The sequence below is a fragment of the Puntigrus tetrazona genome, chromosome 7 (genome assembly GCF_018831695.1).
Source record: "Puntigrus tetrazona isolate hp1 chromosome 7, ASM1883169v1, whole genome shotgun sequence".
Taxonomy (NCBI): domain Eukaryota; kingdom Metazoa; phylum Chordata; class Actinopteri; order Cypriniformes; family Cyprinidae; genus Puntigrus; species Puntigrus tetrazona.
This window is the reverse complement of record NC_056705.1, coordinates 14,337,659-14,359,418: the sequence shown is the minus strand read 5'-3', so window position 1 is coordinate 14,359,418 and position 21,760 is coordinate 14,337,659. Positions and strand designations below refer to the sequence as shown.

General features: G+C 37.1%; 3 protein-coding genes across 5 annotated transcripts; 2 read left to right on the top strand and 1 right to left on the bottom strand.

Moving 5' to 3' along the window:
- Positions 1-61: 61 nt before the first annotated feature.
- epoa (erythropoietin a) lies at positions 62-14,809 on the top strand. 3 transcript variants are annotated; one of them, XM_043243960.1, is made up of 5 exons: positions 62-546; positions 10,690-10,820; positions 11,447-11,533; positions 11,637-11,801; positions 12,979-14,809. In XM_043243960.1, the coding sequence occupies exons 2-5, from the start codon at positions 10,710-10,712 to the stop codon at positions 13,129-13,131; spliced, it is 516 nt and encodes a 171-aa protein (XP_043099895.1). In that variant the 5' UTR covers positions 62-546; positions 10,690-10,709; the 3' UTR covers positions 13,132-14,809. The 3 variants fall into 3 exon arrangements, with proteins under 3 accessions (XP_043099895.1, XP_043099892.1, XP_043099893.1); XM_043243957.1 differs by lacking the exon at positions 62-546 and adding an exon at positions 6,471-6,593; XM_043243958.1 differs by lacking the exon at positions 62-546 and adding an exon at positions 6,758-7,045.
- A 152-nt stretch (positions 14,810-14,961) lies between these two features.
- pop7 (POP7 homolog, ribonuclease P/MRP subunit) lies at positions 14,962-16,591 on the bottom strand. Its single transcript, XM_043243961.1, has 2 exons — positions 16,449-16,591; positions 14,962-15,776 (listed from the first exon to the last, which is right to left on the bottom strand). Exon 2 carries the CDS (start codon positions 15,754-15,756, stop codon positions 15,310-15,312), a length of 447 nt encoding a protein of 148 aa, XP_043099896.1. The 5' UTR covers positions 15,757-15,776; positions 16,449-16,591; the 3' UTR covers positions 14,962-15,309.
- Positions 16,592-16,718: 127 nt separating this feature from the next.
- Positions 16,719-21,693, top strand: mettl3 (methyltransferase like 3). The gene is made up of 11 exons (XM_043243952.1): positions 16,719-17,030; positions 17,396-17,583; positions 17,975-18,430; positions 18,515-18,690; positions 18,908-19,121; positions 20,110-20,297; positions 20,652-20,690; positions 20,791-20,899; positions 21,068-21,133; positions 21,228-21,340; positions 21,462-21,693. Exons 1-11 carry the CDS (start codon positions 16,928-16,930, stop codon positions 21,571-21,573), a joined length of 1,764 nt encoding a protein of 587 aa, XP_043099887.1. The 5' UTR covers positions 16,719-16,927; the 3' UTR covers positions 21,574-21,693.
- Positions 21,694-21,760: the final 67 nt, after the last annotated feature.

The following is a 21,760-nucleotide window of genomic DNA, read 5'->3' as shown; positions in this document are numbered from 1 at the left end:
TGAGCTTTTTCTAAAACAGTTCCGCATCAAATTCGTGAATATCTTCTGCTTTATACGGTTTTAAACACCAAAGTGCCGTAATAATGGGCAATAAATAAACAATGAATAGCGTATGGGTATAGTAAAAACGATATAGTGCTGCGAGAGCGGATAATGTGATACAAGAGCGAGTGATACAACTGAAATGAGATGTAAGAAACTACAGTTAACCAAACAGGAACGTATTTTACTTTATGTCTAAAGGACTACTTTATGCAGCAGCCGCTTTCTGTCTGTAGTCGCCGAACCGAAACAATACATAAATTGTTTTTGAACAATTCGGCTCAATTGCGGGAATGCCTGTGTGTTGCAAATGTGAATTTGAACAACCAGGGAGTCATTACACTGATGTTTTTACTAACAGAGGACGTAATTCGGTAATAATAAATTACAATTCAGCAGCCTAAGTGAGTGAAATATTCAAACAGTATAACCCCTTTGACGATGAAATGACAGGCTGATTAAAGCATGTAAAGCAACATTTTGAACATTTCATCAAAGGAACAGGTAAGGTCTATTGATTTGTTCATTTATTAGTTTGCTCGTGATTCGAATTTTGTTTCGCTTTTTTTTGATAGCTCACTGAAAGAGACTGTGCATGGTCACGCAACTAAATAAAATATTTCTTTCTTTATTTGGGTTCGTGCGGATAGTACAATACAGAAGGCGTGCGTGTGCGTACATTTGTTAGTTTTCACTTTTAATTATTTGATGCACTGGCAGGCATTTATTAAGGACGTTGCTGATAAATAATTTCAAATTTGTTCTTTTTGGTATGTTTAACAATGTTTATCTTTATGCCACAACTGTTTGGAGCGATATCTCCAGTTCATCAGTAGGGGGAGCCGGTCCTTTGGGAAGTTTCTTTAGCTCATTCGACTGACTTTTGAGAAAGCTGCTGGTTTGAAAAACAACCTGTATGAGTATAAACAAATAGTTTGGTAAACACAGCAGTTTCTGACCTATTATGTAGGACAAGTCCATGCATATTGCTACATGAGGCACTTATTCTTTTAATCATAAAACAAATACCCTGTTATACATAAAAATGTCCCTATACCATTTTCATGTGCAGCAGGCCTATTGCGAGAATGGTAGAAATTTAAAGCTGTAAGATCCAGCAACCAAATATTTATTTTTGAAAAAACTAACAAACAAACAATCTAGCATTTCATTTGTAATATTTCCACAAAATTAATGGTCTATTTTTAAACGGTTTTAATGGCTTTAGTGGATGCATATAATATCAATTAAACTGAAAAATAGATTAAAACCATTACTAAAACAAGGTCAAGGCACAGCAGGTAGATAATAGAAACACAAAAAACATGCATAAAAACAGATCACAAGGTCAAAGAATAGACCACGATAAACAATGTATGATAAGGGATACGTGAATACTGGCCTGAAATTGAATGTTTTGACTTGAGATAGACTAAAGATGAACACTTAAGATCAGACTCAAATCTGGAGATAGGATTCATTCCAGAACTAACCTTTATATCAAGCCCCTGATGCAAAAAACAGCGGTTAGAATGAAAAGAATAAAAAAGAGGTCACACTGTTTGTGGGCGTGTAGTTATGTTTCAAGCTGGACACAAGACTGCACGGATAACTGTAGGTGAGTGGAGGCTGGCAGTGTCAAACTCGGTTGCACATTTTTTGCAACTGTTTTATGAGATTGTATTGCGAACGTGTACGTTTTCTATTGCTTAAACATTGCGCGCAAATAGCATACAGGAATTACTAACTTAAGAGTTTGACACTTTTTTGAAAATGCTTGTTGCCAAAACCTTACTAAGCTCACAGGTTTAACATTTTTGCTAATGTGTATTGTACACATTTATGTAATATTATGTAAGACACTTGTGTTTTATTAGCCTCAGCCGTTGTTTAAGTACTACTGTCTTCATTCATGAAATGACCTCAGGATTTCTTTTTGTCCACTGGCAAGCTGTCGGTCATTCTCTAAATGGTTTAACTGTGAATTTGGCATAGTGACATGATGAGCGTGTATCTGCTGTTTAGGACTGGTCAACAGCCAGAACAAGGGGTACTGATCTAACAACAATAACTATGTTAGCGGTAGCAGATTACACACAAGCCTGTCAACTAATTTTAAAATGTTCTTCTGTTTATTGGCGCTGAAGGAAATGTACACTATGTGACTTTATACACAGCGTGCTTTTGGCTAACTTTAAGTTTTCAAAAATGTCCTGTGACTATTTGACAAATGCATTTTGCATGAAATCAGTATGATTGCACAAATGGCAAATTATATTAATGGAGGGGCTGATAAGTCTGGTGAATAATGGTTGTTTGAAATCATGTGAAATGACATTGATATGTTTTGAGGACACATTTGGTTTGAATGAGGAGTGAATTCAGAAAAAAAGAATGCTATTTGCTTTAGTTGAAGAGCTAAAGATAATAAAGCCGTCTATTTCTGTTGTTTCTGCTGGAGAGAGCAAAGGCCAAAGCTAGAAATATCTTAATATGCTTACAGCCAGAAAAAGCTGCCAGTTCTGTCATTGTAAAGTGCAGATTTTATCAGTAAATAAAGCTCTTTCCAGTCTATTAAAATCCCAACACCTCCTGAAGAGCAGTATGATATTTATAGCTAAAGATGAAGGGGTGGGTAGCAGGGTCCATGGCGAGAGGAAGGGGTCTTCCTGAAACAATCAGTCAGGTTGTTTAAAAAAGTAGAGCCACCCGCAGGCTGTGTGTGGGAAAACACTGCCAAATAATCTGCAGGTTTCCTCTTTTGGCCTGCAAACCCTTATCTTGAAACAGAGTTGGAGCTTTGCTTTGTAATACATCCCTATGTAAATTAAAACCAACTGAATTTAAGTGATTTTCATGTGATTCTTCACAAATCATTCTAATATTTTTATTTTGAGCCCAATTATCAATTATTGTTTGGACTTAATTATTCACTCACAATTATCATCTTATTAAAATAACCAGTTTTCCCTGTTTACATGCACATCAGTAACCTGATAATGCAAATAGGCTGCGTTTACATGACTTTACATTCATAAATCAGGTTATATTCCTGTATTGATCGAAAAAAATTATAATTTGCGTATTCCATACATTTGTCAGTTGTGATGTTAATTAAAGCTTGCAAAATCGGAGGGAAACTTACAGCATATTATCCTCTCATGCCATTATAAATGTAGCATTGTGACTGAACCTCTTCTACTTCTGCTGTGTACCTCCGTTTGCTCTGTCTAAATGTGCTTAAATCTGCACTAACAATGCGTTTCTTTCACGCATCCACATGCACACTTTAATAAGCCAACAAAAAGCGGGTTACTGCATTCATATGCTGCTCGAAATCGTAGTAAGAGGCAAAAAACGGGTTATGCTTAAGCCGTTTATGTCATTACTCTGATAAAACGGGTTACCTCGTTTATGGGTTACAAGTGCGTTTTCGGCTTATTGACCATAATCGGTTTAAGAATATGCATGTAAAAGTGCTTATTGTGGTGAGAAGGACATATAGTGGTGAGTGAACGGAAGTTCATAGACAGAATTTGTGACACTTGAGCACAAAATCAGCATATTCTTTATTACAAATATGAATTATATATATTAATGTTTATTAACTGTATTTAACTGTATCATTTGTTTACTGCATTTATTTTACCAAAAATCTGTTAAGTACTGAAAAGTTATCAAATTTTAATATATTTTAAAATGTAATTTATAAAGACGGCAAAGCTGAATTTTCAGCAGTTACATGACCCCTCAGAAAAGTTAAAAGTGTTGTAAATATATAAAATAATTCTGACCAAAACTTTTGAACAGTGGTGTGTGTGTGTGTGTGTTTTTGTCTGTATTCCATGTATGGAGTATAAAGAGAATCACTAACAGGGCAAACAATCTGAAAGAAAGCTTTACCCATTGAACTCAAGATTATCAATTCAGGATGCTTCTTATTCAGAAACAATAACTTCCGACAGGCCACCTTGGTGGCTCCGACCTCCCCGTCCCCTATTCTTTTATGTAGTTTCCTGTCTTGTGGCGCGCCACTGAACCTCAAACCAGGAGCCTGATCTGGCTCTCTTTCCATTCAGGAATCAAGAGAGTCATTCGCTATTTACTATGCAGATCTCCCTGGCTGTCTTTCTCCTCATCTCTGCATCTCCAGCTTCTGGTTGTCTTTGTTTACTTGTAAAAAGGGGAGGGTGTCCTTGGGTCTTCCTCCCACACATACCCCCCTCTCTTTTTTAATCATCCCAATTTCAATGACAGGGTCCAAGCCTCGGAGTCACCATGCCGAGCCTCCCCCGCCCTCGCCCCCTCCCCAGCCATTACACATGTTCCACAGCACGTACCTTGTCTCTCTTTGCTCTCAGTTTGGCTCAGGCAGAACAAACAGTAGTTTGATCAAACAAGACGACAAATGATTTAAAAAGATTTAGAGCCATGAAAACAAACATGGTGTCTGTAGGCAATACAAAACTTGTCTATGTGTGTGCAAACACCTTATTATTTTGATGTTTACTAAAACAGAGGAAATAATAAACAGCGATATCCAAACGATTTTTAGAGGGGGTTTTTCATAGTCTTAGACACAAAGAGTCTAAGCAATGCAGAACTTGACTATTTTTCTAATATCTGTTGCAAACAAGTAAAGATATTTTGCTTTACTTGTCGCAAAGAGGTGTCTGATTATATTTTATAAACAAGAAAAATATAGATACCTATATATTCTCATATCTTCAAAAGCATTTAAACAAGATGGTTTTATTGATTATCCTTAGAACTGAGAGTTGGGCCTCATGAGTACATATATACTTGAAAATATATATACTTTGTGCATCTGTTGCCCAAACAACCTCTATTCTGTCATTCTTCACCAAATAGACCTGAATGAAACAGCATGTGAAATACATGTGCTGCACATAAAAAATCTTTTACAAGGAAACTTATTTAAGACGGACTGAAACAGCCACATAATTCATCTTAGTATTTTTTTGGCTGTAAGTATTCTGGCCAAAAAAAAAGCCACACAAGCAATCTTTGTGCCTTAGACAAAATCCACAGAGATTCTCCTTTGTGAATGTGCTCTAGAGATGTATAGATAAACTTTATTGATCCCTGAGGGTATATTCAGTAGCTTTGAACTCTGTACACTCTTTGTCTTCTCAGTGACCCAGTCTGTTTTCCTGGACAGACTAACTTTACCTTCCTGAATTACATTATTCTGTGCCAATTGCATTTAAACACATTTGAAGGATAATTTTCCTAATGCTATTTTTTTCATTTACCAGACAATATAAAGACGTTCTGACACATTTTGTTGATTAAATTTTACATGTACGAACTATGAGTTAACGCCATTCAAAGTTTATCCATTTATGTTCAACTATAAATAACATTAAACATTTGGTCTACAAATAAAATTCACTCTTGAATATAAGAATAAAAGGGTTTTTTTCATTGAAGAACTATTCTGGGTTCCCCAAGGAACATTTCAGTAAACATTTCTGAAAAAGAAAATAAGGAAATGTCAATGAATGATAAAGTTTCTTCAAGAAGCCATAGATGCCCTTAAAGAACTTGTGGAGAGTAATTTATTATAATTTATTATTATTTAAATTATGTGGTGATTTAAATTATGTGGATATTATTTAAACTTTGTGGAGATTGATGTTATTAATAAGAAATAACATTTCAGAATTTTACATTACATTGTGGTTAATATTTAATGCAAATGTCAGTACGTTTTGTGTTATTATGTTTATTTGTTTAGGGTAAATAAATAATGGTGAAGTCCATGTGGGAAAGGGATGCGGGAAAATGCTGCTAATAAAGGGGCTAATGTATATATCCTTATTGTGACAATATATAACATAATACGTTACAGCTATAAAATTCATAGTTGCAATATAATCTGTTTTTACCTATAAATTACCTATTTACATTTGCCTTTTAAGCCTCTCTGAGTACAGTCCTTGAGCATCTAGGATGGTTGCAAAATCAAAGTCTCCACGGTGCTAGTTTTTGACTGGAATACAACCTGTTGTCTATCTACATTTGTAGACACGTATATTTAAAAAGGACCTAATTCTTCCCCATGTAAAGGTCTGCTGAATGTATAAGAAGAACTGATTTTAAACCAACCTGGGGTACTAACAAGCATGCAGGGATATGTAGTAATGTTGTATTGTTTCATTTGTGTTACCTCCCTTGTCTGGAAGTATACAGTGGAAAATGCAGTTAAAAGATGATTGTAAATTGCCTTGAGAGGAAGCTGTGCTAACCCTTTTCGGTGCGCTATTTACTTTTGAGAAAACAGATATTATGTGAGTAACAATGAAAGACTAATCCCTTCCAAAACAGGAAGCTGATCTGATAACTATCACGAGACTGTGATATTTGATTTTTATTTTCAAAGTCATGAATTGAAAATAAATAAGCATTACGGAACCGATGAGTGCTGACAATACCTTAAAAGCTTCGGTTGCAATTAATGGGCAATAGACGGATCTATGGACGAAACGGAGAGGATCCTGTACTAGATTCTGAGATGCAGATAACCAGTGAGTAAATTAAACGGCCTCAGGCCTTCTTTTTTTTTTTTTTTTTTTTATCCCGCCTCAGGTTTAACATTTTGAAGCTGTCTCATGGGAGACAAGTCCATCCTCCACCTCTTTCTGAACATTAATGAGAGAGGTCCACCTTTTCTGCTTAGTCGCGGTGCGCTTTCGTGGAGTGAGGGGGAATTTACATTCATAGAAAGCTTGCCAATAGGGTGCCGCAAAACCGAACGGATCGCAGTACGTGCCTCGTGGGAAGGGACGGTGTCATTGTATTTGATCGCGTGTGCGTCCCACAGAGTGCTTGGGAGCAGCGCGTAGGGCTGGATGCGTCTGTGCTCGAGCCTATCCATGTCTTTTGTGCCACCAGTTGAGCCGTCTTTGCGCGATATTTGTCATTTTTAATCATGTGCTTGAAAAATGCCAAGCTGTTTTGCGAATGTTTCACGGTTCAGGTAAGTTCCGCGCGCTTTTATAAATGTTCTTACTGGCTTAACGTGCATTTAGCAACACAAGTGGTAAATGGCCTTTTTGTTGTTATGTCGACTAAAACTCATACAATGAAAAGCAAGCAGTAGCCTTCGTTAAACGTTTAGTGTTTAAACAGCTCGCGTTGAGATAAGAGGCAAAATACTAGCAGTTACAGATCATGTTATTTTTTTTATCATAATGAATATTGCAAAGTGCGTGGGGTAGAGCGGGGCAGTTTAACCTGCAATTATAATATTGCGCATTTTAGAAATAAATAAATTGATTGAAAGCTTTGATTCCCATAGTGATCAGTCACATCACTTTTTAAAGGTGTTCTTGACCAAGGAAGTTTAGCAGATGATTCTGAACTTTTAGCATTACTCGCAATCTACTTGCGTTGGACTTTCCCATGCATGATCTGGCATCTTTCTTAAGCATGAGTTTACATTACTATGAGAGCTGACTGTAAAATTGCTGCATCATCAAAAGCTGACAATGGACTAGCAAATTCTGTTCTAAAAATAAGACAATGACTTTGCAGAAAAATGTCTAAAGCATGGCTTCTCTGGTGATTTTACCCATTAGAAAAGAAATAGAATGGGAAGCATTGTAGATTAGGTTTAATGTTTTTATTTTTTTAATTATTGAGTGTATTATTATAAATGTATCTCTTGTTTATTTTGTTACTCTCTATCATTATTGGAAAAATACACTTTAAAAACTTAAAATATCTTTCTTATATTGATGCAGTGGATATGGGTTCGCACAGTCAATGTATACATGCTGAAATTGATATTTATAGGTCAAGGTCCTTGGTTTTACCAAGGGTAAGACTTGCCACTGTGACAGTGCTCTCTCTTGCAAGGCAAAAAATAGACTCTAGTTGTTGGCATTTAATGTTGGCACTTTCTCTGTTACCTTTAACATTGGCTAAGATCCTAACTTCAAGCCCTTAAACTCATAGACACTCTATGTAGTTGGCTGTTCCCTCTGCTGGAGACTAAGGCATGGCATATAGTCTCTTCCTGTTGCTATCATTTACTCATACAGAGGGATAAGGTCAAGTGTATGCAAGGGTATGTAGAGTTAGCATGTTTCACTGAATGACTTTGAGGTTGATTTTCTTAAAAGGTTGATTCAATGACCCCGCGAGTGAATAATTATAGATAAAATCTAAAATTTGGGGGACAGTTAGTTAAAAAAATAAAAATAAAAATGTACATTGTTTCAGACAATTTCAGTTTTACAAAAATGTGGATCTTTTGAACTGTATGTTGTTCAAAAATGATCATAATCTGAATCTACAGAATAATGTTTTATCAATTTTTAAGTAACAATAAGAAATGCACCAAATCAGCATATTAGACTGATTTCTGAAAGACTATGTGACTCTGAATACTGGACTAATGGCTGCTTAGAATTCAGCTTTGTCATCACAGGAATAAATTAAATTTCAGAAATATTTAACACTAGTACAACTGAAATAAATGTATATATGGGGGAAGGCAACAGCATCCATGCATGGTGGTCTCTAAGTGACTCTAAGTATGGGTCACTATGAGAGGTGGAGATGGGGGCTGCCTAAAATAAATAGAGCTCTATGCTTGTATGTTTAAGTGTGGGAGGCCACACTTAATTGAATTACGTGACTGCAAATGCTGGAGTCTTGGTAAGATGAAATATAGGTCTAGTTCCTGGAAAAGCTGTTAGAGATGGTCTGATTACATGGTGGACGTGCGTTCTGTAGCATTCAGACAGCTCTTGGATTTTCGACAGGTCATGGTGTCAGCAGAACTTCTGTTGCCTTCGTGACAAGACGGCATTCTCTGCCAAGATCAGCAGAAAAGTGATTTGTCAAGCTGAGGCCAAAAGAGGAATCTCATCCGCTCATCTCAAAATCTAAAGAAAATTCTCACTAAAAAACACTAAATTTTGACCCAACCTGAGTTCTTAATAACATGTGCTCAACATCAGAGCATCTCCAGAGGGTACATCTGCTTTGATAAGAGACCTATTGCGTCATAGGCAGCTAAAGCTCAAAGACTGCATTCAAAACTTTCCAATAAGACGTAGACGCCAGAATATCACATGACTAACTACATAGGATGAATAATTATTCGTGCAGTACTTATCTGCCCTAAATGTACACAAGTGCGGCTTAGGAAGCAATATGAAGAGATTAGAATTACCATTTGTTGCCACTGCAAATATGTATTTTTATCATTTCGTTTTTGCTTTGACTCAGACCTTAGGTTTCACACAATCTGACACGCATGTGATAGAGGATTAAATGCTGCAGACCAGACATACACAAACACTCTTTGTGTGTAATCTGTCTCTTTATTCCAGATAGATAGAGGATTCAGCATTGTGTGGGTGTGTCTTTTTCTTTAGGAATAGAATTTCCTTCTTTTTCAGGGCATAACGTTTCTTGGTTATGATATTTGTTGGTTTTTAGTTGTTTTTTTTATACAGTCATCTATTTATCTTAGACAGAGATCAAATGGTTGTAATTGCATGTAATCAAATGGTTATTTACAGCATGCACATGATGGAAATCTTTCACTTTTACAAATTGAGACATCTTAATCTTGTAGAGCAACAAGGAACAGAGTGGCACTTCATATTTTGGTCACACACAAAATGATGACTGTAACTATAAATATTTAATATTACTCCTGAATCGGAAAATTGGCGACTTAACTATAATGATAATGACACAGAAGAACAATGTTATTGCATTCACATTCAAAATCATTTTTAGCTGATGTATGATAAAAAAAAAAAATTGCAGAGCCAGTCAAAATCCATCGTGCAGCTTGAGCATTGAAAGCAACAGATTTAACTGATATAACTAAAGCATTTCCAATAATACGCAAAACACTGCCATGCATTGGTGTGGGTGTTAATATATTGTTATGTTTATAGTTATAATTTGTTGAGGTGAATGTGTCTTAGGATAAAGGGGAAATCGAGGGCTGCATGAACAGGTGCTGGACTATAGATGGAATGGTTGAGTTACAGTTTCTGTGTTCATCCATTGGCTAGGCAAAGGTGCCAGAACCAGAAGTACTTCATATTAATAAATAAATCACTTCATATCTTTCTTTCCCTAAACGTAGCAGTGCTCCACCTTGTGGCATGTCTTGTTACCATCTGTTAAAAGCAGATTTGCTTTAGTCTCTTTAAGATAAAATCAAAGTTAGGTTTGTTGTTATTTTTTAAGTATTAAGTGGTATTATGTCAAACTGAGATAACCCCTGTGTTGCTAAACATAAAGCACGATTAAACTTTAATTACCAATTTACGTAATACAATTTTTGTTCAATTCTGATTCAAAGCAATTAGCTGCAATTCATAAGAATTTTTATTGCACTATTTAATTCATAATAAAATACTCTTTCTTTTAATTTTGTACAGAATTGTTAATAATTGTTTCTCCTACATTTGTTACATCGTATTTAAGTGTCTTGAAGTTACTGTTGTGTTTGTATAATAATGACTATGGTAGGAAGGGGGTTTGGAGAGTGGGTTTCTGGGTAGAAATGTTCCAGTCTTTTTTTTTTTAAATCTTATCCAAAGATTGAATTAGTTTAAAGCAGATCTTCATTTGTTGTATGTGTGGCAGGACTCTTTGCCTTACTGCTGATGGTGCTGGAGTGGACCCGTCCAGGCCTGTCCTCCCCATTACGCCCCATCTGTGACCTGCGTGTCCTCGACCATTTCATTAAGGAGGCTTGGGATGCAGAGGCTGCTATGGTGAGAGACATGTGCATGATGGCTGAAGCTGTCGTTTTAAAAACACATTTCAAGCATTTCAAACACATTTTACTTTCTTGCAATCTGTGCAATTCTTTAATCTTACACCATGCATCAGACAAACACCTTTGCAATGCCAAGTGTGCAATTTGTTGTCTTCCTGCGTACCCTGTTTTGTTTTTTTTTAACAAAAAAATGTGCTCACACTGAAAGAATTCCCACTGAATATGTCTTCTGTAAGCTGAATTTTATAACTGATAAACTCTGCAACACTGCCACTGTTATTGAAATGAACTGAATCTAAATTAATTGAAAATAACGACACTGTTGCGTTCTGTAGATCTGCTTATATAGCTAAATTAGGCATGTTTCATATTTTGATTATTTTTGCACAAGCTGAATCAACAATGGACTCGTGAGACAACGTCATTGAACTGATCAGAATAAGGATACTGTTGCATTTTGGAGCTGCTTTAAAGAAATTGTATTTGTTTCATAATTGAAGGAGTTTGCAACATTAATACTGTTATTTGCATGTGCAATATCGTGATGCCGCTTTGAAATAATTTCTGTTGTGTAAAGTTCTGTATTAATAAATGTGTCTGTTAATGTTTTTGCTATCGCAGAGAGCGTGTAAGGATGCTTGCACCATTGCAACAAACTTCACTGTTCCTCTGACAAGAGTTGATTTTGATGTCTGGGAAGCAATGAATGTAAGTTTTCCTGCATGTTATTTTAATATAATATAGATGCATACCTTAATTAATAATGGGATTAAAACATTCCTTTGTGAATATATTCGGCATGTCACTTCAGATAGAGGAGCAAGCTCAGGAGGTCCAGTCAGGCTTACACGTGCTGAACGAGGCCATCAGCTCATTGCAGGCATCTAATCAGACTGACGTGCTGCAGGCCCACATAGATGCCAGTATTAGCAACATTGCCAGCATCAGACAAGTGCTGCGAAGTCTCAGCATACCGGTGAGTTACACAGGTCTCTTGGAGAAAGAGAAGTCTCTTATGCTTACCAGGGCTACAGTTATTTAATCATACATTAAATGAAACAGATTTGAAATCTATTCCAACAGACAAGTTATATTGTGAAATATTATTACAGCTGAAATAACAGCTTTCTATTTAAATATTTTTTAACATGTAATTTATTCCTTTGATGGCAAAGCTGATACATTACTCCAGTCTTCAGTGTCACACGATCCTTTGGAAATCATTCTAATATGCTGATTTGTAAAACAATAATTTTTATCATCAGTGTTAAAAACACATGTGCTGCTTTCTAGGCTATTTGTAACTTTTTTTTGTGTTAGCACTTCTGAACCAATGTGTTTTGTAGTTACATTAGCATAATGCTTAGGGATATACACTTTATATGTCATGTATATTACTTTATATTTATTTATACATACATGCATGCATTTGGCAGACCTTTATATCCAAAGCAAGTGTACAATGCATTTAAGCTGAACATTTCACTCAATACACATACATTTCATCATTTTGTCTGTTTTGTGAGAATCAAACCCTGTGACCGTCATGCTCTACCACTCAAGCTACAGGAAGAGGAAAATGGATGTTATGCTAATCAAGTGTAGTGTACTACAAACTTATGTCAACTTCAGGAAGAGAGCATGTTCGTCACTTTACAGTGATTGTGTCATTGTGACGTAGTGCTAGATAAAAACAAGCAGCTCCTAGGAATTTTCTGTATTTAAAAGTTTCCGTATTTTGAAATTAAGCATTGTATTGTGTTGTGTTAAAGGAATAGGTGACATGAAAATGAAAATATGCTTAGGACATCAATGACACAGATGATTTTTTTCCTTTATTAGAAAAATGTAGCGTTACATCACTTGCTCACCATTGGATCCTCTGCAGTCCAAACAGCTGATAAAATCACATTCACTGCAAAGCATGAAAAGAATGATTTTCATATTCGTGTAAAGTGAAATGAAAAGAATGCTCTGAAAGTTAATGGAAAATGTTCCAGTAGAAAATTACCAGTAGTTTTGTGTTTTCTGCAGATTTTTTTCCTCCTGTCAGTACAGAAATGTTGTTTAAAAGCATAAATATAAGCTGTTGCGCAGTATTAGTTACCCTGCATTATTACCTTATCTTTAACCCATTTCCCTGTGTCTCTCAGGAATTTGTGCCTTCTACCAATGGTGAAGAAGACAAGGAGATGCAGAAAGTATCCTCGATCTCAGAGCTTTTTCAGGTCCACATCAACTTCCTGCGAGGAAAAGTGCGTCTTCTGCTTGCCAATGCACCTGTCTGCCATCAAGGTGTCAGCTGATAGACGATTTTGAGCAAGGGCCAAACTAATTGGAGCTCCTCATATCAGAAGGCAGGATATGGGCTATTACAAAGGATATGTTGATGAGGGTTGAATGACTGGAAGTTGTAGCACTTTGAAAGATTTACTCACAAAGGGAAAAGAAGACATCCCCCAGAATACAAAGCGCCCCCTTTGGCTCTCTTCTCTTTCTGTGTTTGCCTTACCTGGCAAAAATCAACCAGACGCAATCATGAAACGTCACTTAATCACTCCTCTTTAACCATATGACTGTTGGCAGTTGCCCAGCTCAACTGGGAAGGTTTATCTGGGACTTTTTAAGTGTTTTATGAAATTGTCATTATTTATATAGATGATATTTCTTAGAGCTGGAATCACTTGCTTTTGCAGGTTCTTTTCTGAAGCTATTCAAGTGAAGACCTCTCTTCCTCCATTCACTGTGGCCTCAAGCACCTCCAAACATTGAACTGTTGATAGAGAAGTCTATTTATCGATATTAAGTATGCACTGTAGGTTTTATATTCATTTCAGTGTTATGTTTATGTGTGTATGTATGTGTGTGACTTTCGTGAATGCTGCAGGGAATGTTTCGAGCGTCGGGGAGGAAAGTGGTAATGCTGAATTCTTACGGGTCAGTTGGGGTGAACAGGAAGAGGGACTAGATTGCTGCTTGTGTTGGGGGAATTGGAAGCTTTCGTGAGAGCTGATGAGGCTGTGTTAGCTCATGTCTGAATTACGCGGTCTTGTGCAGATAACGTCGCTGCCAGGAAAAATATTGATTAGTGTGTGTATGACGAACATCCTGGCCTGCTTCCACTTCACGCACGACGCTGCATATTTGCCTTTGGGAAATGATCGTAAGGTTGACATTTTGTTTCTCTTTTTCTGTATGACTTGTTTGTGTTTTTCGTAAATAGCCTGTTTTTTTGTACATCTGTCAATCAGTCTCTGTGTAGATGCAACAAAGTAAGTTTGTAGATGTTTTTTCCTGTTGTTTTGCCGTTGCGCGGTTCTTTCATCACAATGTCATTCGGTATTCAAATACAAAGTATTATTCTTAGCTAAAAAATAAGATCTGTCAAAACAAGAAGTTTTTCTTTTTGTCTTATGAAGCATCTCTGCTGAGAATGTCACAACACTGCTCACAATTCTGTAAAAACGTGATTCCAATGTGAATTGTCAAAGAATTTGATGTGAGAAGTACTTTTATAGCTATGAGAGATGGAGAGAGGACTAGGCATACATTATGCCTAAAACATAACGGGATTATAAAACAAGTAATGCGTTTTTGTTTCCACTGAAGGAATTTAGTCACACCACTAAATATTTTTGAAAACCCCTTTGTGTCGTTCCTTTTACCCTACTTGTCACCAAAATACCTGCTCTTTTAGTTTTGGTCAAAGATAGCTGGATTAACATTTTGATTCAGTTTACTTATTTGAAAGAAAAGCTGATCTATTACTGATCAGCCATCATATGTCAACCATCTGACAAATCAGCTGCATCGTTCAGATCTACGTAATCTTAGCTGTTTAACCTAACCTTGATAACATGCCATCTCCATTTCCCACTCAGTAAGTAATACATATTATTATTTTTAATGCATCTGCGCCCCATATCCATAACCAAAGACTTGGTGAAAGCAGACCCTTGTCAAATCTGTCATTACTACCCAATTGTATTTAATAGAAGAAACATATAGGTATTTTACTTAAGTTATAGCATTAATGTTAAATAATATGTTGTTATTACTATTTAATGATATACATAAAATAAACTATCCTTAAAACAGCCTATTAACTATAAACACAGAAAGACGAAAACGGTAGGTAGGTCTAAGAATGTATTTACTTTCCATTTAACTAAGCTTTAAATCACAACTGATGAATGATCTTTTGGTTACAAATTCACTTTTACATGAGAAAACAAATTGATTTCTGCTTCTAGTGGGGGGACGAAAAAAAACAAGATATGGCACATTTTCTTTCTACATTGTTTCTCAAATTAAAACATTCAAGAACACCACAGCAATAAATTAAATACGTGTCTAAACCAGAATAGAAGTCATACAAAATAAAACGCATATCACCTTTAAACCACACACACACCACAAACATTACATTAATGTTTATGAAGTCTTTAAAGTTGCCATTTTTCGTATTAATACAGATACCGATTCTATGGGTTGGGATAAAACACTTTGATGTGTATTGCTGAGTTATTACGGGTGCGTGTAAGCGGCTCCCCTGCCTCATCAGGATCGTCGGGCTCCAGATCATCTATGAGCTCTACGGTAGACGTGTTGGCCGCCAGCTGCAACGCACCCTGGCTGGACGTCTGCAGCTGCAGGGCGATGTTAATGGCCCGGTTGATGGCCAGTCCCAGGCCGTGGATGCAGATTTCCCTATGAGCGTCCAGAAGTTTCTGACACCTCGCCAGCTGGGCCTTGAAGTCCGTTTTCATGTTGACGTAGACGTCGTTCCGTCGTTTGGGCAGTTTTCGGGGCAGACGCTTGCGGAGGGTGTACTCCATCGGGTCCATCTCAAGCGTTGAGCCCTCTGGGGTGGGCAGCACCATCGGGGTGTGGGGTACTGAAGCGGACACCGGGCTGCGTGGCTCGGCCATGTCAAATCACGGCAAAAGCACTGTACCAAAAGAACAAGACATCCATTAATCAACGTTTTAATAAAGACATGTTTTTTTTCAGCAAGTAAAATATTAAGGAGGCTAGCAACTGAATACATTCACACATTTATTATGTTTACAAATCAATTAGTACAAAATAGCTAAATTAAAGAATACTGATTCATTAGTGTTTTGATTCACTTAAAAGAACCGGTTCATTTGAGTCAATCGGTTCCGGAATCGGAATGTTTCCCAAAGGGAAGAGTGCAACCTCCGGAGGTAGCATTTGTAGGTCGCATACTTCATAAAGATCTTATTTTAGAATATTAACAGTTATGAATTATTCCCAATTAAGCGTAAAAAAGACACGCAGTTTATAAACGCGTCCTCCGGAGGATGCAGTCTTCAGTTTGAGAAACGGCCACTGCGAATTATTGATTCATCAAAATGACTCGTGAGTCAGGAATCGTTTCACCGTTCGGTTGCGTTTTTTGTTTTTATTAAATATTGTTGCAGCGCTGCAAAACAACAGTTAATTAAACATTACTACTGTTTTTCGTTCCGTTACGTAAACATTCGGTTCTGTCATTTTTAATGCAACCGGCTCTCGGTTCCCTTGAAGTAGCCAAGACATTACCGTCGACATGCCTTATTCGTTATATAATATTTTTGTCTTTGATAGTGTGCATTACCTCGAATTAGATGAGCTTGTTTTTCGGCTGTACCCTAACTAGCTGGTAAATAAATGAATATGTGCGTATTAGCAGGTTTGTCTTCTCTCCTCGTGTACCGGAAGACCTTTCACGTACACAGGAACTGATACCTAAGCCGCTATATTTGATTACATAATACATACCTCGCTATTCTTTGATTAAACTTTTCAGTTTTGTACATTATATTATTATAAATTTAAAAAGTAAAATGTATAAAGAAATAAACCGCGTCTATCGGTCTCAGTGCCAATTTGAAAGCGAACATGATTAAAACTGTTATTATTGCGTCGTGAGGGTCTTTTGTTTTGAAATCCACTCAGTTTGAGTTTAGCGGCGTTGTGTGTATGGAGAGAACAGCCTCTCAGCACTGGATTACTATACGCGAACTGAGCTTAATGAAATATCTGTTTAATTTGTTTGTTTTTTAAATTGACTGTTTATCTAATTCCCTTTAAGCCATGTCAGACACGTGGAGTCACATCCAAGCGCACAAAAAGCAGTTGGATTCCCTCCGAGAAAGGCTGCAGAGGAGAAGAAAAGACACAACTCAACTGGGCATCGGTGTGTTGATAAACTGCATGCTGTGAAATCTGCAAAACTATTAACTGTACCATAAATAGCATTTGATTAAAAAAAAAGACTTCTTGGATATGTAATGAGAGTCACCGTTGCAAAACAGTGTTGCCCATGCAGTCAGCTTTATTTGCTTGCTGAAATTAGAGAGCACACAAGATTCTGTCAGAAGTGTGGCATCATGATACTTAAACTGTAACTTTAAATGCATGCCAAAGGAAGAATAAATCAAGGTTGTTTATTTATTTAGCTAGTTTTTTTTTTTTTTTTTTTTGCAATAGTGAACTTAGTGGGTCTATGGTGCCACCTACTGTATGTGCATGTTTCCAACGATTACTTCTGGTTTTTGACAGAGATTGGAGGTGTTGAGGGTGGGTCTGCAAGAAGCGACAGCCCTGGACCGGCGCTACAGAGTCCTCCGCAAGTGGAAGTTGAGCAGCCTCCAGACCCGGAACTAGAGAAGAGGCTGCTTGGATACCTGTCTGAACTGAGTCTATCTCTCCCAATTGATTCCCTATCTATCACCAACCAACTAAACACCGTAAGATCTGTGTGTATGCTTGTGTAACCTATAGGCCGATGATACATGGGGCAATTGTTTTTAAGCGATATTGCCGGGCAACTGGTAAGACACACCAGGTAAGACACACGGCTCACGACAGATCTGAAGTATCCAGATACAAAATTGTCATGCATTCTCAGAGGGAAAGTGCCCAAGCACTTGCCCCATGTATCGTCAGCTACCAGTGAAAAACCTGCAGATGTACTCATTATTACTATCTCCCACATTAGAGAAAAAATATATAAGGACAGTGTGAAATATAAATTGGCAAAATTTATCTAAATGTATTGTGAATACTATAGAAATAATCATATCTATGTTTTTGTCTTTCTGTCCTTCTCACTCTCTCTCATTTGCAACTTTGTCTCAGTCCGAGTCTGCAGTTTCCCATGCCTGTATCCAAAGTCTCCTCCTCAAATTTTCTGCCCAAGAACTTATTGAAGTTCGACAGCCATCCATCACTGCCTCCTCGTCCTCTTCTTCCTCCACCCTTGTCACTTCAGTGGACCACACCAAACTATGGGCTATGATTGGCAGCACAGCCCAGCTACAGAGAACTGCCGTTAAAAGAAAAGGAGATGACATCACCCACCAAAAAAGAGCCCCAGGCTCCTCCCCTTTGCTTCAAGCACCATCTTCACCTCCTAAGAAATCCTCTGCTTCACTGGGTCCTGCCTCGAACTCACAGCTCACTGGATCCTCTGGGGTTGGAGGGGGTGGGCCTGAGAAAAAAGGGCGGAGCAGCAAGGTGCAAGCATCTCATCTGGACATGGAGATTGAGAGTCTACTCAGCCAGCAGTCCACTAAGGAACAGCAAAGCAAAAAGGTATAATAATTATGTAGCGGGTCAGCAAAAGTTTTGTGAATTTATGTGTATGTAGAGTCTGATGTATGAATACTTCTGCCTCAGGTGAGCCAAGAGATCCTAGAGCTGTTAAACACCAGTTCGGCAAAGGAACAGTCGATTGTGGAGAAGTTTCGTTCACGAGGCAGAGCTCAAGTACAGGAGTTCTGTGACCATGGGACGAAAGAAGAGTGTGTGCAGTCGGGCGACACACCTCAGCCCTGCACCAAGTTGCACTTCAGGTCAGTTCAGATACCCTAAAATGTAATTAAAATAAATACCCATATAAAATGTCTATGAATTAAGAACAATAGTAGTATATGAATTAACTATATAACTATACAATTAAAGTAAGAATTTTTGTATTATAATTATGATTTTATATGAACACATAAACAAAATTTTTTGCCAAATTTCACGTTTCATTTGTTGTATTGTGTTATAATGTAACTTTCTAAGGCGAATCATCAACAAACACACAGACGAGAGCCTTGGCGACTGCTCCTTTCTGAATACTTGTTTCCACATGGACACTTGTAAATATGTGCACTATGAGATAGACAGCCCTCCTGAAGCAGAGGGTGACACATTGGGGCCCCAGGCAGGGGCCACTGAGCTCGGACTGCACTCCACTGTGGGAGACAGCAACGTTGGCAAGTTGTTTCCTTCACAGGTAAAGTATCGTAAAAATGTACCTGTTCCACAGCTCCTATTAAGATATACTATACAGTAAATTACTGAAATTCACTGAAACTACTGTAATATAGAAATAGGCATGGCACCTGTTCGTAAGTTCCTACTCCTGCTGGAATAGTGGAATACTTTAAAGTCCACACTAGAGGCTTAGTAACTGCTAGATAGCATGAAACCCACTTACATTATTCGGTACATTATTCGGTTGCACCATTCATTCTTTAGGCAGAATGTAGCGAATAGTTTATAAGTTCTGGAAAGTCACATAATTATTATGTTGCAATGCTGTAAATTTCAGTTTGACTTTATTTTAACTTATTTTGTAACCATTGCTTATTAATGTAACTAATGCTTAAAAACATTTTTAATGTAATGCGATAGTATGCTTACTCATCATGAGAAATGTAATAGTTTATTTTAATGAACAAGAATCAGTAAGCAATTGCACATATTATGATTGATTTGTTGGACTTGCACAACATGGAGTCATGCACAGATACACTCTTAAGTTTGTGTTAATGAACCGCTAACAAAGTAATTTATTGACCATAATGTTTTCTTTCTAAAATTATTAGCAAGTGTAAATGTCAACATTATTCTCTATGCTTAAAGGATTTAAGTCTGCTGGGTTAAACAAGAGCTTACTGATGTAATTACACCTACACTTCCGTTAATATCAAATGTAAATGTAGTTATGTTTAATGTTGCAACGCAAACATTGTGTGTGTAACTACATCAAAAATAGCTGTACAGCTGGTGAAACTGGCCCTAGATATGTTTCTGTCCTTTAATTTCAATTTCTTTTAATGTCTTTTCATTCTCACGTTTGCTTCTCTTGTATTTGTATTTGCTCCTCTTGTATTTGTCTACATATTCAAAAAAAACTAACATTTGTTAAAACTGTGATTGGCATTTTTATTTTGAGAAATATAACAGATATATGTCCTTTCACCTTATCCCCTTCTCAGTGGATCTGCTGTGACATCCGTTATCTGGATGTGTCCATCCTGGGGAAGTTTGCCGTGGTGATGGCCGACCCGCCATGGGACATTCACATGGAGCTTCCATATGGAACACTCACAGACGACGAGATGAGGAAACTCAACATTCCTATTCTGCAGGATGACGGTTTCCTCTTCCTCTGGGTAACAGGAAGGTAGGGGCTCTGGGGAGCGACTGAACACAAAGCTTCTTAAGACCCTTTTATCTTTAAATGTTATTTAAGATATTGCATCACTTTTAAACCACTACACTGATAAATGTAAACCTAAATACAAAACAAAATCATCTCGTCAATAAAATATGTGATGTTGTTGGGTTACATTTTCCAAAAACTTTTAACAACTTTGAACTCTGAACAGTTTGCTAAATGTGCATCTGTATGCATTTTCCATTATCATGTATCATTATCATATGAATAAATAAATAAAAAATTAAAAGAGGTTATATAATGCCATCTTGGCAACAGTCCAAATGCAAGTCAACAATAGTTTATTTTCTGTCTACACAGAGCTATGGAGCTGGGCAGAGAGTGTCTAAGTTTATGGGGGTAAGTGATTTTACATGTGAAAAATGTAAAGTGATAGCGATCTTTTAGATTTTAAATAAATCACAAAGCAAAATGTTTTCATTTACTGTCTCTTAATTAGCTATGAGCGTGTAGATGAGATTATCTGGGTGAAGACTAACCAACTTCAGAGAATCATTCGTACTGGAAGGACTGGACATTGGCTGAATCATGGAAAAGAGCATTGCTTGGTATGTGTGGGAATATACACTACGGTTAAGACGTTTGGAGTCAGTTATGGTCACCAAGGCTACATCTGTTGAATGTTCAGCAGCCATTACTTTAGTTGTAAATATACATTGTCCATTGCATATGTATATTGAATATACACGATCCTCTTTATTTGTTTGTTTGTTCAGGTGGGAGTAAAAGGAAACCCACAAGGTTTTAACAGAGGCCTTGATTGTGATGTTATAGTGGCAGAGGTCAGTTATAATCGTTATTACTAATAAAGCGGTGATTTATTTAAAGTCAGTTATGATCAGTGCACTGAACACCTGTCATCTGTCTACGCAAAAGGTCCGCTCCACTAGTCATAAACCAGATGAAATCTATGGAATGATCGAGCGTTTGTCACCGGGTACACGAAAAATTGAATTGTTTGGGAGACCACACAATGTGCAGCCTAACTGGTGAGTCAGCTGTCCAGGAACTTTTTGGATTTCAAAATCGCTTGCATGACTAAGTGCACTTTTGTGTAATCAGATGTGCTGTTCTTTTCTCTGATCTTTCACACACTGTTTTGTTTTCCAGGATAACTCTTGGTAATCAGTTGGACGGTATTCACCTTTTAGACCCTGAAGTAGTTGCACGTTTTAAGAAGCGCTACCCTGACGGAGTCATCTCCAAACCTAAAAACATGTGAGGGCTGGGCTAGTGAGACAATGTACAGCTATTGGTTGAACTCTGCCACAGGATTCATGAGTAAAAGAACAACTTTTATACCACTTTGCTTGTTTAAAATAAAAACACTGAACCACTTTTATGTAGTTTTTCTATACAGAATGGTTTTCACTGGTAATTTTTTCTTTAAATTCCTTTCTTTTTATAGT